The 14,517-nt window shown below is 37.7% G+C and overlaps 1 protein-coding gene and 1 long non-coding RNA gene across 2 annotated transcripts; one reads left to right on the top strand and one right to left on the bottom strand.

Annotated features, from left to right (window-relative positions):
• Window positions 1-266: 266 nt before the first annotated feature.
• Window positions 267-9,982, bottom strand: TAF13 (TATA-box binding protein associated factor 13). The gene is made up of 4 exons (XM_004448974.5): window positions 9,805-9,982; window positions 7,724-7,802; window positions 3,423-3,520; window positions 267-1,507 (listed from the first exon to the last, which is right to left on the bottom strand). The coding sequence occupies exons 1-4, from the start codon at window positions 9,829-9,831 to the stop codon at window positions 1,337-1,339; spliced, it is 375 nt and encodes a 124-aa protein (XP_004449031.1). The 5' UTR covers window positions 9,832-9,982; the 3' UTR covers window positions 267-1,336.
• Window positions 9,949-13,800, top strand: LOC139439646 (uncharacterized). Its single transcript, XR_011649605.1, has 2 exons — window positions 9,949-10,063; window positions 10,653-13,800. It is a non-coding gene; the product is annotated as an uncharacterized lncRNA (long non-coding RNA).
• Window positions 13,801-14,517: the final 717 nt, after the last annotated feature.

The following is a 14,517-nucleotide window of genomic DNA, read 5'->3' as shown; positions in this document are numbered from 1 at the left end:
ATCTTTTACTATTCCACTCCCATTCTCGATTCTAGCTACTCTTAAGACTGGGGAAGCTTTTAACTGATTTTTGCCTATTAAAAAACGTTAAAAAAAATCAACTCAGCTCTGCATAAAATCTCATTATCAATTCAGATGCATTACAAGAACAAGACAGAAAAAGCTGTTAGTGAAATCAAGCAGCTAGAATGATCATATTAACAATAATGTTCATACTCATCTCAAAAGAAAAGCTGATGAATTACATAGTCAAATTCAAACAATAATCTGTTTAATTTTTCAGACTTTATTCCCTGTATGAATAGGTTAAGAAAGTAGAATTTCTCCAAGTACTGATTTATAGATAATGTGAAAAAGTGGCACACAAAACAAAACATTCAGTTTCACAGATAGTTACATTCAGTGATCACTTTAAATACAATTTCAACTTTCATTTTAAGCTAAGTGCAATAATAATTTAATACAAGATAGTTAAATACACACACAACCTGTATATCCTGAACTACAAGTGGTTTCCATGGCCACATATGCTTTTAGTCAAGTACACATTTCCACAATGAACAAGTACTAACAAATATATTAATAAAACACTACCCCAAATGCTTATCCTGCCATCAGCTTTTTAAGCAATGCCATTCATGTCACTGAAACCATTTATTTTTAGAAGCTTTAATCTGACCTGGGAAACTCAGTTCTCCTAAAACTTGACAAACAGAATGTATAAGCCCCAAAGATTTTACATCAAAAAAGCCTACCAACACTGAGACATTCACATGAAATGTAGTTTCTGAAAAAAACCACTCTTGCTATCTGAAGAAAATTAAAACAAATTACACTTAAGACACTTAAGCATTCTTTAAAAATACTGTATTTTCCTATATCATCATCTACTTAAGAGAAACACAAACCAGTTCACTTCATTAATAATATCAGAGAGTTTTGTCTAGAAACTTAAGGAAACATAAAGCACATGTCTCACCTATCATAGGATCAAAGGTGCCATTTACTTGTCATATATAATATAGCTACAATATAGCCTACCATGACAAAAAGGACACCTAACACATAAATACTACTTCATCATCTAGTCAAAAGTCAGAAGGAATTACATGAATTGCAAGGTACTTTAACTTACATATGATCATTAAAACCCAATAAGTAATTCAAGTATGGCAAAAACTCTAAAATTGAAGACATGAAAATAAAGGCTAAAACCTGTATGTTTCTCCAACTTTCATTTTCATGGTTAGATATCTGGACTTTACTATAGGAAATATGCAGTTACCATATATAGTTGACCCAGAAGATAAGGAAGCTTCAAGAAGTACAAAAAGGATCAAGATCCATAGTTTGCTTCATCAAATGCTTTTCTAGCTCGTTTCAATTCTTCATTCATAGTAAGTAAGTCTTTAACCCTAGCAAACTTCCTTGGGTCCTTTCGAATCAAGAAGACGATATCTTCAACTTGTACTCGACCTTGTCTTCCAATTGACATTGCCTTGTGAGTCTATTACAAAGAAACAAAATTCAATTAATTTTTAAATGTTTAATATTTTACTGTTTTAATTTGCATTTATTTAATTGCTGATGAGGATGAAGACTTTTTCTTCTAACTGCTGTAGTTACTTATTTATGAATTCTCTATGCATATCCTTTGCCCATTTTCTACTGGGGAATAAAAATATTTTTCCTATGCTATGGGCATTTTTTATATATAGACATACTTCCTTTTATTGTGCTTTGCTTTATTGCTCTTCGCAGATATTACGGGTTTTTGGTTTTTTTTTACAAATTGAAGGTTTGTGGCAACCCTGGGCAAGTCTTATCAGCGTCATTTTTCCAACAGTATGTGGTCACTTCCTGTCTGTGTCAAATTTTAATTAAGGTAGGTACATTGTTTTCTTCACACATAATGCTATTGCATACTTAACAGACTACAGTACAGTGTAAACATAACTTATATGCACTGGAAAACCAAAAAATTCATGTGACTTGCTTTATTGAGATATTTGCTATACTGCAGTTGTCTGGAATCGAATCCACAATATCTCTGAGGCATGCCTGTACTAAGGATATTAAACCTAACAAATTCATTGATGTTTCAAACATGTAATTTAATTACCTGCATCTGTATAAAATAATTTTACAATTTTTTCATTTATATATTGAGCCTTCTCCATCTCAATAACTAATAAATACTCTTAAGTTTTCTTAAATTCAAACAAATACATTTCATCCCTTGTCAAATATCCTATGAAAAGACACAGGTTCATCACAGCATTATTTCTAATGATCAAAAAAATAAAAAATAAAAATTTAATAAGGTACTGGGTAAACAAATCTGAGTATACCAATTGAATAAATATTATGGTGCTATTAAAAACGTTGCAGAGTATTATGCAATGATATGGGAAAAATATTCTTGATCTAGACTTATCTCAGCGAAGAAGTCAATTCTAAGACTGTACTGTATGATCCCAATCTTTAGAAAATTTTAAGGTATATGCAAAAAGACAAGGAATACTCACTAAAATATTACAGATTTTTATTTTCTCCCTTGTGCTGTTATACTTTCTAAATTTTATTTAATGGATAGTAACTACTTTGTAAATAGGGAAAAGATTTGCATACTTTCTGACCCAATAATTTTACTATTAATTTTATTAAGGAAATAATCCAAAATATGGGTGAAAACTCATAAAAAGTAAACACAGCCAAACTCAGAAATTCCATTCTTGCAAATATATTCAAAGAAGGAGGGGAGGGGATTTAATGAATATGGTCATTCGAGATTAACTGTTCAGTTAAAAACAAAACAACCTAAAAATAACTTACATGATAGGGATTAAATAAATAGGAAAACAGTTCCAAATTTTACCATTTAAATTTATAATTTAAAATATTGTGATTAGGAAGAGGTTTGGCTCAAGTGGTTGAGTGCCCTCCTCCCACATGGGAGGTCCTGGATTCAGTTCCACTGCCTCCTGAAAAAACAAAAATAGCCAGCAAGCAAAACAAACAAACAAAAAACCAACTCAGGGGAGCCAATGTGGCTCAGTAGTTGAGAGCCAGCTTCCCACATGTGAGGTCCCAGGTTCAATCCCTGGCCCCTGGTACCTCAAAAGAATAAACAAACAAACAAGTAAGTTATGATTAGAACAAAAAAAACCTCTTGGGTCACAGGATTATGGGCAATATTTTTATTTTATTGATGGATTTGCTAATTATATCTTTATAAACAAAATTCGGGGGGAGTGGAATATTTATATCCTTAATGATATATAGTAACCAGTAACTTTCAGAAAATAGGCACTCAAATGAATAGCTTTTGAAAGGATATTATAAGTTTTAGCCCTATCTAAAGCTTAGAATTTCAAATTTATTCCTCAGTTAACTTAAGACCAGTCATGAAAGGATCTTACCATTTCAGTGATGAACTCTATGACAAGGTCTTCAAGAATATCCACTGACTCAGTATAAGGATTCTGGTCATCCCCAAATCCATACATCATACACCGTACTATAAAAAAATTATATCACTTTTGTTAATTTGAAACACTGGGAGTGTTTTCTCTGCATGCAGAAGTTGGGCACTGAAAAAGAGAAGGCAGAATCCTGACAGCTTATAGGGAAAAGAACATAGAGAAAGTGCTCCAATTCTTGGAAAATAAAAACAGGATAATCAAAAGGAGAAAGCAGTGAATTTAGTAGAAAATTTAGTATAAATAATCTTTTTTTTTTTTTTTTAAGATTTATTTATTTTATTTAATTTCCCCCCTTCCCCTGGTTGTCTGTTCTTGGTGTCTATTTGCTGCGTCTTGTTTCTTTGTCTGCTTCTGTTGTCGTCAGCGGCACGGGAAGTGTGGGCGGCGCCATTCCTGGGCAGGCTGCTCTTTCTTTTCACGCTGGGCGGCTTTTCCTCACGGGCGCACTCCTTGCGCGTGGGGCTTCCCCACGCAGGGGACACCCTTGCGTGGCACGGCACTCCTTGCGCGCATCAGCACTGCGCATGGCCAGCTCCACACCGGTCAAGGAGGCCCGGGGTTTGAACCGCGGACCTTCCATATGGTAGACGGACGCCCTAACCACTGGGCCAAAGTCCGTTTCCCTAGTATAAATAATCTTGACATTTTATTTCCTAGATCAAGGCAACTGTCAAAGCCCTTTCAAGCCTCATCTGAAGAAACCACAGAAAATGCAAAAAAGAAAGAACTGATATACAGTAATAAAAATAACTGCTAATCACTCATACTTATTTATACCCCTTAATATATGCCAGGAGCTGTTTTAAGCCCCTTTGCATTTAACTCATTTAATGCTCACAACAATCCTTTGAGGTAGGTATCATTATCTCCATTTCATAAATGAGAAAACTGAGACACAAAGTGATTTACCAAAGGTCACACAGCTGATAAGTGATGGAACCTCCAAATGGTCTAGCTCCAGAGTCTATTCTCCTATCCACAAGAGTATTATGCATCTTGGTAGTTTAGGACAGATGGAGTTCAGTATAGATTCTTATCCTTCAGTCTATAAATTCTCTTAGTCCATGGGTGGGCTTTGAGAAGCCACTGAACTCCCTGAAATCACACACAAAAATTTTATGTATTATCTGTATATATGCATTTTTCTGGGAAGAATCCTAACTTTTAACAGAGTCTCAAAGGACTTTGTAAATAAAAAAATTTTAAGAAACTCTGTCATATGTTGGAAATGTTTTGTTTCTTGGTCTGAGTGGTTGTTATAAGTATTTATGGAAAATTCATCCAGCTGTTAAGACCTATACAATTTGCATATAAGTTTTACATTTAAAAAAAGGAGATAGAAGAAAAAAGGACTACCTAGAAAACTTCTAAAGGAAATTAGTATTATAAAAAATAATTCCTTTAGAAGAATCAAAACCTTATAGAAATGAAAAGAGAAGTAGACCAGACATAGAAACGAAAGGGATATCTTGGAAGTCAGCCTGGGATACAGAGGTATCCTTAGAGTTTACACTAGGCAAGAGCCTTTGGGTCCAGAAACAGGAAGAAGGAAAAGTACAGAAACCACTTTTTTTTCTGTCTTCTTTTTGAATTCCAAATTTCTTTGGCCTTGTGTGTGTATATCTATAGATTATTTTAGACTTATAGAAGAGTTGCAAAAATAGTAGAGTTCCCAAATCCCTATTATCCATCTTCCCCTTATGTTAACATCGTACATAACCATAGACCACTTACCAAAATTAAGAAATAAACCTTGCTATAATACAAGTGTAGAACCTATTCAGATTATATCAGTTTTTCCACTAACACCTGTTTTCTGTTCCAGAATCTTATCTAGGATTCCCTTACTGCATTTAGTTGTCATGCCTCCTTAGCTTCCTCTAATCTGTGGCAGTTCTTCAGGTTTTCCTTGTCTTTCATGACCTTGGCACTTTTGAATACTGATCAGTTATTTTGTAGAATGACCCTCAATTTGGGTTTGTCTGAATTTTCTCATGACTAAATTAAGGTTATGGATTGTGGTGATTTGAAATGGATGCACCCTAGAAAATCATGTTCTTAAATTTATTCTATTCCTGTGGGTGTGGACCCATTGTAAGTAGAACCTTTTGACGAGCCTATTTTAGGTAAGTTGTGACCCACCTCATCCAAGTGGACCTTAATCCTCTTACTGGAGTTTTTCATAAACAGAATGAATACAGAGAGAGAGAAAAAGCCACAGAAGCAAGAAGCTGGAAGCACTGAAACGTGGAAAAGACCAACAGATGCCACTATGTGCCTTGCCATGTGGCAGAGAAATCAAGGATCGTGAGCAGCTGGTCTTAGGGAAAAAAGCATCACTTTGATGATGCCTTGATTTGGACATTTTTCTCAGCCTCAAAACTGGAAACTAATAAATTCCCATTGTTAAAAGCCAACCCGATTCATGGTATCTACTTTGAGCAGCCTAGCAAATTAAAACATGTATTAATGGGAAGGATCCCATAAAGTGATGTGCCCTTCTCAGTGCTACATACCAGGGGTACATGATATTGATATGTACAGTTGTGTTAAATTGATCAGTAGGCTAAAGTGGGGTCTGCTGGGATCTCCATTATTAACCAACTATTTTCTCTTAAATATTTTGAGGGAGACAGTCTGTCACTCTCCTCTGGTGGTCAAAATTTACCAGAAGGGAAATACATTTCATAAAATTTATGTGAGAAGTATATAAACTATATTTGTCTAAAGAATCTACAAAGGCATAAACAAATGCAAATGACTGCCTTTAAACATTCTGAATTCTCTTAGCAAAGATTAAAAGAAAGATAGTTTGAACAGGTCTTGCTTGATCAGTAAGACAGTAGGACAAGGAGAAGGCTGTGAAGATTCCAAATTCTTAACATCACAAAAATTAAGTAATCCAAGTGGAACAAAGGACTCTGCTAAGAACTGACTATGCAAGCATCGTTCTAAGGTGTTCTGAGGCAGAAATATCCCACCCCTTTTTTTTCTGAAATAATAAGGAAAACAACATATAAATAGAATAAATATCATCAGAGATGGAACAAATAGTGGTCAGGTAAACTCTGTTTGTGGTGAGGAACTGAAATATGGAGATGAATTTAGGTAGTTTAGAAAGAGGGAAGCGGACTTGGCCCAATGAATAGGGCAGCCGCCTACCACATGGGAGGTCCGCGGTTCAAACCCTGGGCCTCCTGACCTGTGATGAGCTGCCCCACGCGCAGTGCTGATGTGCGCAAGGAGTGCCCTGCCACGCAGGGGTGCCCCTCCGGGTAGGGGAGCCCCACGCACAAGCAGTGCGCCCCATGGAAGAGAGCTGCCCAGCACGAAAGAAAGTGCAGCCTGCCCAGGAATGGCACTGCACACATGAAGAGCTGACACAACAAGATGACACAACAGTAAAAACAAGAAACAGATTCCCGGTGCTGCTGATAAGGATAGAAGCAGTCACAGAATAACACACAGAAAGCAGACAACTGGGGGAGGGGGAAGGGGAGACAAATAAATAAAAAATAAATCTTAAAAATAAATTTTTAAAAAATGTTTCTAAATTTAAAAAAAAAGGGAAAAAGAAATACTGACCCTATAGTTTCAAGAGCATTTGGGAACTGCTCATGTCTGACATAGGATAAATAATTCAGGTATTTATAAATCTGTGTTGCCTCATATGTCAACACTTATAGGAGAAGAGCAAACTCTCAGGTTCCTTTCAGGGGTTGGCCTGGAGCATCAATAGTCTGAGCAGCTCTCCTTTCCTCTTGCTGCTGCCAAAAAGAGTCAAATCTGTCTGCTAAGGGAGCAAGATAGAGGACCAATACATTATAATCTCTGTGCTGTCATAATACCTCACACTCTTCATCCACCTTCCTGTCATGTTATCTGCCTCAGTCAAAAGTCCCAACTTAATTCTTACCCTCAGCAACTGTACCAGGATCCATCATTACTTGTGGCTTATAGTCAAAGGAGTCCCTTTGCTGGAAAGATGAAGGACAGAAAAACTACTAGACAGATGTGTTCTTATGTTCTTATGGCCTGAATTAAAACATTTTCTTACATTTAAAAAATTGTAAATTGAGGTTAGGATTGTTACTATCTACAATCCAAAACTAAACAATTTAATAGGCAAGTCTAAGAATATTTCTACAGGGAAACACATTCAGAACAATACATTTTATAACAGACATGTCCAAAAATTTGTACCATCTACAATAAAATCATTGTCAAATATAACTTACGTTCTTTAGAAAAAAGTCTCTTTCTTTTACCCTGTCCACCTTCTGCACCTCCTCCAATTTCTTCATTTTCTTCCTCAAACTAGAAGTTAAAATGTACATATAAAAATGTTATAGGAGTGCACTGCATTTGAGTTTTTAAGGATTAACTTAACTAAGGTCAAAAGGCTTAAAGCAAACAGCAATAAACCAAGAAATCTTCAGAATGAAAGGGCCTTAAAGTTTATCTAGTCCAACTTGAGACTCATAAGTTTTTTTTGTTTTGTTTACTCTTAAAAATATTATTTATACTCATGTATGAAAAAAAAGGGTTGCATTTATCATGTGTACATACATACCAAAATTGGAAAGAGTTCAATAACAAATTGCATTTAAATTTTATAAAGAAAACAAAATTATTAAAACACTGATTGGTTACAGATAGTAGAGTGGGGGAAAACCCATTAGCTATAATTTGCATTTTAGATAAAGAACAGCACCCTCTGAGAATAAAAAAATTAGTACTATTTGTCTATACTAAGAAATAATACATACCTAGGAAAGTTAGTGATTGTACTGACTTTATTACCTGTGCTAAGTCATTTTATCTTTCTCACATTCAATGCAAAGAAATAAAACTTAATATGGAGAAAAGTATGGCCTCATTATTATTCACAATAAAAAGGGTCTGCTTCACTCTGAAGGCCTGGGAGAATTATACACTAAGGAACACTTAATGGCTTAAGTGGACCAACATATCATTTTGATTCTGATCTACTGAAGAGAATCTTAAGCATATTTGGTTACTGAACTAACTCTATGGGAGATGACATAGACAGAACCATTTTTGTAGTGTCCCCAGATCTCACTAAATAAGAAAAGACCCTAAACAAGGAAATGAAACAATCTGTCCAGAAATTATAGCCAGAGGCTCTTTCTTAGCATAAGGTGGGAAAGGGGCCCTTTCTTGAGTACATGGATATAAGTATTATTGTGGTCTAAAGATTGCTGGATTGATAATGTGTCTGGCATAATGAAGATAAGATACATATTGAATCCACTGCCAGATTAAGAAACTTCCACAATTTGTCTCAATTCTTCAAACAATGGAAGAAGTTCCTTTTCTAGGCTGACAATTAGTCCTGTGTTGGCTTTGCTGCTGGCTGTGAAACTCACCACCAAAGGTGAACGATTAAATTAAGCCACCTGGTAGGTGTTATAGTAACAGATAATATTTTTGTTTTTTGAAAGTCCAAGTTTGCTCCCTTGTTCTGTTGCGAGGGCAAAAGTAGATAAGAAACCAGGTCTTAAAGCATGCTCTGGGGCATTATCATTTGCCACTTTAATAACTGGTACTCCATCTCTATCTGACACAACAATAGCATGGAGCACTTCAGCACTTGGTAATTTTTTATACAGGAACCGTTTTAGGTCATCCGCCATGACGAACCCCTTTCTTCTGCACACTCGATCTCCACGCCCTATGCCCACTCCACCCCAAAGTTCCCATACGTTTTTTTTAACCAACTAAGTTGGCTTATTTCTAAACAGTGTCACTGTTAAGAGTTGGTATTAAATCAAAGTCTACCTCCCTGCAGTAAGCAAAAGTAATATTTACTGAACATCTATTTACAGTGCTACAAGCTTTCTTCAGGTAAGACTTAAATCCTTTTACGATAAGTAAACAGAGGTTTAAAGTTAAGTAACTTGCTCAGAGGACAGAGAAAGTCCATGCTCCCTGACTTTTAGGCCACTATTTTCTCCATTAATTTACAGGAAGTACACCAGTTTTGTCAGGAGTTGAACTGTTGGTTCATAATGAGCGCTAACAAGTATTAGCTTTCAACTCTTGACGAGTCTGGCAGATGTGAAACAAAACCGAAGGGAAAGGGGGCACCTCCCTACTCTTCCTTCATGTCCCGCTCCACGTACTAGAACCATGAACCCGAAGGGAAAGGCAAGCACGGGGGGAAGTCCCCGAACTCTCTTTTGGATGAATTCACTAAGGAAAACAAGCCCGATTCTGAGCTTGGCCTCAATGGCCGCCGCTACCGAGCCCAAGGAGTGACGAAAAGGGAAAGTTGGGACAGACACGGTCCACTCACTGTGGGGTCTTCCTCTTCATCTGCCATCCCACCAGCCAGTCAGTCAATCTATAGGTTTCCGCCGGCGTGCGTCAAGCGGATTTTAGTACTTCCGCTTCCTCACTTCCGGTGACGCTATTCGGGGCGGGCCCGGGGGCGGGGCCTGGGGCCGCCACCTCGGGCGTGGAACGCTTGCCGTTCTACCTCTTGTCCAACGTAGGCGGAACCTTGAGAAGGGGCGGTCTCTTGTCGCTAATTCTTACCGAAGAAAGAATTAAAGGTTAGCTAAGAAAAGGAAGTCTCTTGGGCTAGGCGGCGTGTATCTCGTTGTCACCCTAAATTCGCTTCTACAAAGCGAATCACCGCTTCCTGATTCGGGACTGCAAAACTGTGAATTCGGGGAGTGGTAGGGGGGTAGAGGTCCCCCCACTGGGGGGGGGGCTGTATTTAAACAGGTTTAGCAATTTACGATTCCAATATTATTTATTGCCCAGCACTGTGTTAGTTATTGGGAATATTGTTCTTTGCTACTAGTTCCCAAGAGACAGGAACATTCCTCAAGGCCGAGAGGATTAAAAATTCTGTGGGAAAGTTTTTTTGGTGGAACAATGGGTAAACCATGGGCAATAGAGGGCTGGAGCTAGGAATTTGGTGCCCAGCAATGCAAGAGATGATGCTACACAGTGGAAAACTGTTACTTGATACACGTAACTTTTAAAATATCCTGATAAACATGCATGTGGAAAATTCTGTTTATAATTATCCGAGCCTAGAACTAAGTTTGTTAACGTGAACACGCATTTTCACCAAGTCACATCAGCTCCCCTGAGTTTGTTTTTTTTCATTTATCTGCTTGTTTGTCATTTTAGGAAGCAGGGACGAACCTACGACTTCCCATGTGGAAAGCAGGCGCTCAACCACTTGAGCCACATCCATTTCCCACTTGCTCTCTTAATGTACATTGAAATTTTAGGAATGCAACTATACCGAATTGTACTTTGTTTCATTTGGAATTTACAAAAAAGTGTGGGCCATTTAAGGAATAATGTCATCAAAGGCAACATCAATTGTAATAATTTGATCTGTCTGCATTTGTAGCTCTTTCATTCAAGGTGATTCTACATGAAAATGCAAGCATTTGAAAGCCTTATTACGCTCTCCAGTGTAGTTGTGTCTGAGCATTTACATATTGTAACACATATTATTCTATTAAAAACTAATGTCTTTTTAAATCTTTATATTACATTTCAGACATTACACATTGTTTTTAAATTATGTGGGTATGTATGAGTTTAAGTTATTTATTGCTGCATAACAAATTACCCCCAAATATGTATCACACGGTTTCTGCAGGTCAGGTATCTGGTTGCAGTTAACTGGGTGCCTCTGGCTCAAGGTCTGTCATGTTGCAGTCAGAGCATTGGCTAGGGCTGCAGTCCCATCTAAGAGGTGGATGGAGGCAGGATCCAGCTCCTGTGGGCTGTAGGCCTAAGTGCTTCACTTCTCACTACCTTGGAGGTAGGCCTCCCACAGTTCCTTGCGACGTAGTCTTTTCCAGAGGGCAGCTCACAATATGGCAGCTGGTTTCCCTCAGGGAAGATGAGTGAGTCAGGGAGAACATCCAAGACACACAACACAATCTTTTTGTTACTTAATCTTGGAATTGACATCCCATCACTTCTGCCAATTAATCCAGCCACACTCAAAGAGGAAATTTCATAAAGGCAAGAACCGCCAGGAAACTGGGATTATGGGGGACTATTTTAGAGGCTGCCTACCACAATGTATTACCTGTGAATTTCATTTCAGAATAATAAAGGAGATATTATAATATATTTGTTATTTAAGAAGGATTGTTGAGTCTGATAAGATTGAGAGCCACTGTGTTAGGCAGCAATGAAACACTGGTCTTGTCCAGGGGGTCAAGAATAAAACATTCACAGTGTCCATTATCAGGGGAGTGGAGAGGTAAAATATGCTGGATGCACACAAAGCAGTACTATGCAGCAGTCAGAAGCAACAGACTAGCTACATGAACAGAGCTTAAAAACATAGGGCTAAGTGAAAAAATTAGAAACGCAATGAGATCTATAATACAATAGGATTTATGTAAATGCAAAATACATGCATACAAAGCAATTCATATTTTACAGGAACATAAAAAGCATAAACATTAAACACATTAGAATGGTAGGGGTAGGAGGAATGGGAACAAAATAAAAAAAACAAGGGCTTTGGAGAGGCCAGTTATAATAGTATGCCATGAACTGTGGAGTACAAATAATTCAACCCTCTGAACTTGAGATCCAAAATATAAACTAAAGTTGGCGGGAATTCCAAAGAGTGTTGAGTAGGAATAAAGCACAGAGGGGGAAGAGTCATGATGTATATTTTCAAGATATACTGGGTAGGTTGCCAGAGCCAAGTTTGTTGGGAGGGGATACGAGAAATGAACCTGGGGCTAGCCTGTATAAGGAGGCCTGGAATGGTGTCTTCAGAGACTGAATTTCAAACTGTAGGGAACTCCTAGGTGGTTTTTAAGCAGAAGAATCAAATGACCCTATCTTTTTTTTTTTATTTAAAGACCACTTTACCAGGGAGACCAGACAGGATGACAGATGATGAGAATCTGAATTCAGGCAATGGAGAAAAGAAGAAACTGATTCAAGAGAGACTTAAGTAGGTAGATTTTACAGAACTTTCTGATTCAATGATTCTGAGAGTTATGGATAGAGAGGTTTATATCCAGGTAAATGGTATGACATTAATATAAAAAGGAAAGTAAAAGGGAAAGCAATTGGGGAGGGAAAGTAGTGGGTTCTGTCTGAGTTTGAGAGTCCAGAGAAGCCCAATAGACATATGGAAGTGCGAACAGGTCTGAAAACTCACAGAGGAATTAGGACTAGAGAAAACAGCAACATAAAGGTGATGGTTGAAAGACTGCACAGGGAACAAGGTGAGAGAGAAGGGAGGCAAAACACAGTTCCTTAGGAGCATGTACATCAAGGAGACAAAAAGAAAAGACAAAAGGAATGGTCCATAAGATAAGAAAAGATAAAAGAAGGAGAAGGAGGAAGAAAATATATTCTGGAAGGCAAAAAAAGAAAAAATTTCAAAAAGAAGCAGGTGGTAAGGAGTGCTCAGTGCCACTAAGATTAAGAGATTAAAAGATTTAAGAAAAGATTCTTGAACATGACATTTAGGATGTGGGAGAATAATATGGAGAAAATAGTTCAAAGGCAGTGATGAAGATTGAAACCAGATTACAAGAGATGAAAGAGTGAGTATGTAAGAAAGCAGATCATTGGCTCCCAGGGGCTGGCAAGAGGGGAGAATGGAGTTTTTGATTAACGGGTAGAGTTTCTCTTTGGGATGTTGAAAAATTTTCAGTATGAATATTAGTGATGTTTGTCTAACATTGTAAATGTAATGAATACCGCTGAATTGTAAATAACATTTGCTAAAATGGCAAGTGTTATGTCATATATATGTTACCACAATAAAATTTTTTTTTAGAAAAGTCATGGGGGTGGGATCAAAACATTTGATTAAAATGAGATTTGTATTCCGAGGGTGTAGAAGTTTGATATGGTTACGAATTCCAAAAATAGATATTGGATTATGTTTGTAATCTGGTCTGTACCTAGGCATGATTAAGTTATGATTAGGACTTTAATTGGGCCATGTCATTAGGGTGTTGTGTTCCCACCTCTTGGTGGGTAGGCACTCACAGATAAAAGGCATGGCAAAGGACAGCGCTAAGGATGCTTACTGTTGGAGTTTTGATGTTAGAGTTTAATGCTGAAGCCTTAAGCCAGACCTACGAAGAGAGAAACCCTGAGCTCAGGAAGAAGCAAAACCGTGGAAGGAACCCAGGAAGCCTGAACCCTGGCAGACATCGGCAGCCATTTTGCTCCATCACGTGAAAATAGACTTTGGTGAGGGAAGTAACTTATGCTTTATGGTCTGGTATCTGTAAGCTCCTACCCCAAATAAATACCCTTTATAAAAAAACAACCAATTTCTGGTATTTTGCATCAACATCCCTTTGGCTGACTAACACAAAGGGGTTCGTTTTTCATGGCGTACTGACCCCGGGAATAGAGAACCAGCTTGGTCCCACTGACTTTGCAGCAGTTCCATTTTGTTTCTTCATAGAGGGAGGGAGGGAGGGAAGGAAGGAAGGAAAAGAGTGAGTGAAAGGCAGAAGAGCAAAGAGAGGAAAGTAGCCTAAAGAGGGCAGTAGGGAAGAGTGGGTGTAGCTCAGTGGTTGAGTGCTTGCTTCCCATATAAGAGGTCCCAGGTTCAATCCCTAGTACCTCCTTATTTAAAAAAAAAAAAAAAAAGGCAGTAGGGTCAAGGAAAGTGGATTTTTGAAAAAATTAGTACTGAATGAATGAGGCTGAATGAGGATGTGAACTTGGGAGCAGACATTGAGTTAACTGGTAGAGAAAACCTGCTTTTCATAGCAAAAATTGCAAGGGGCTTTTAAAGAAAAGGTTTAGGACAAAAGAGAGTTTGTTCACAAAAGAACAGATCCAGAAAAGGTAGACAGGGGGTAGTTAATGGAAGAAGAGGTAGAGCTGAGTTGTATGAAAATAATTTGGAAGGAATGGCAGGAGCAGAACTATCAGAAAGGAGGAAAGCAACGTATTAGTGATGGGATGGGGCAAAGCAGGCAGGTAGCATCAACCAGATCCCAAACCCAAGCACAATCTGTACAGCGCCTCCCCT

The sequence above is a fragment of the Dasypus novemcinctus genome, chromosome 9 (genome assembly GCF_030445035.2).
Source record: "Dasypus novemcinctus isolate mDasNov1 chromosome 9, mDasNov1.1.hap2, whole genome shotgun sequence".
In the NCBI taxonomy this organism is placed as follows: Eukaryota; Metazoa; Chordata; class Mammalia; order Cingulata; family Dasypodidae; genus Dasypus; species Dasypus novemcinctus.
This window is presented reverse-complemented; position numbering and strand designations above follow the sequence as displayed.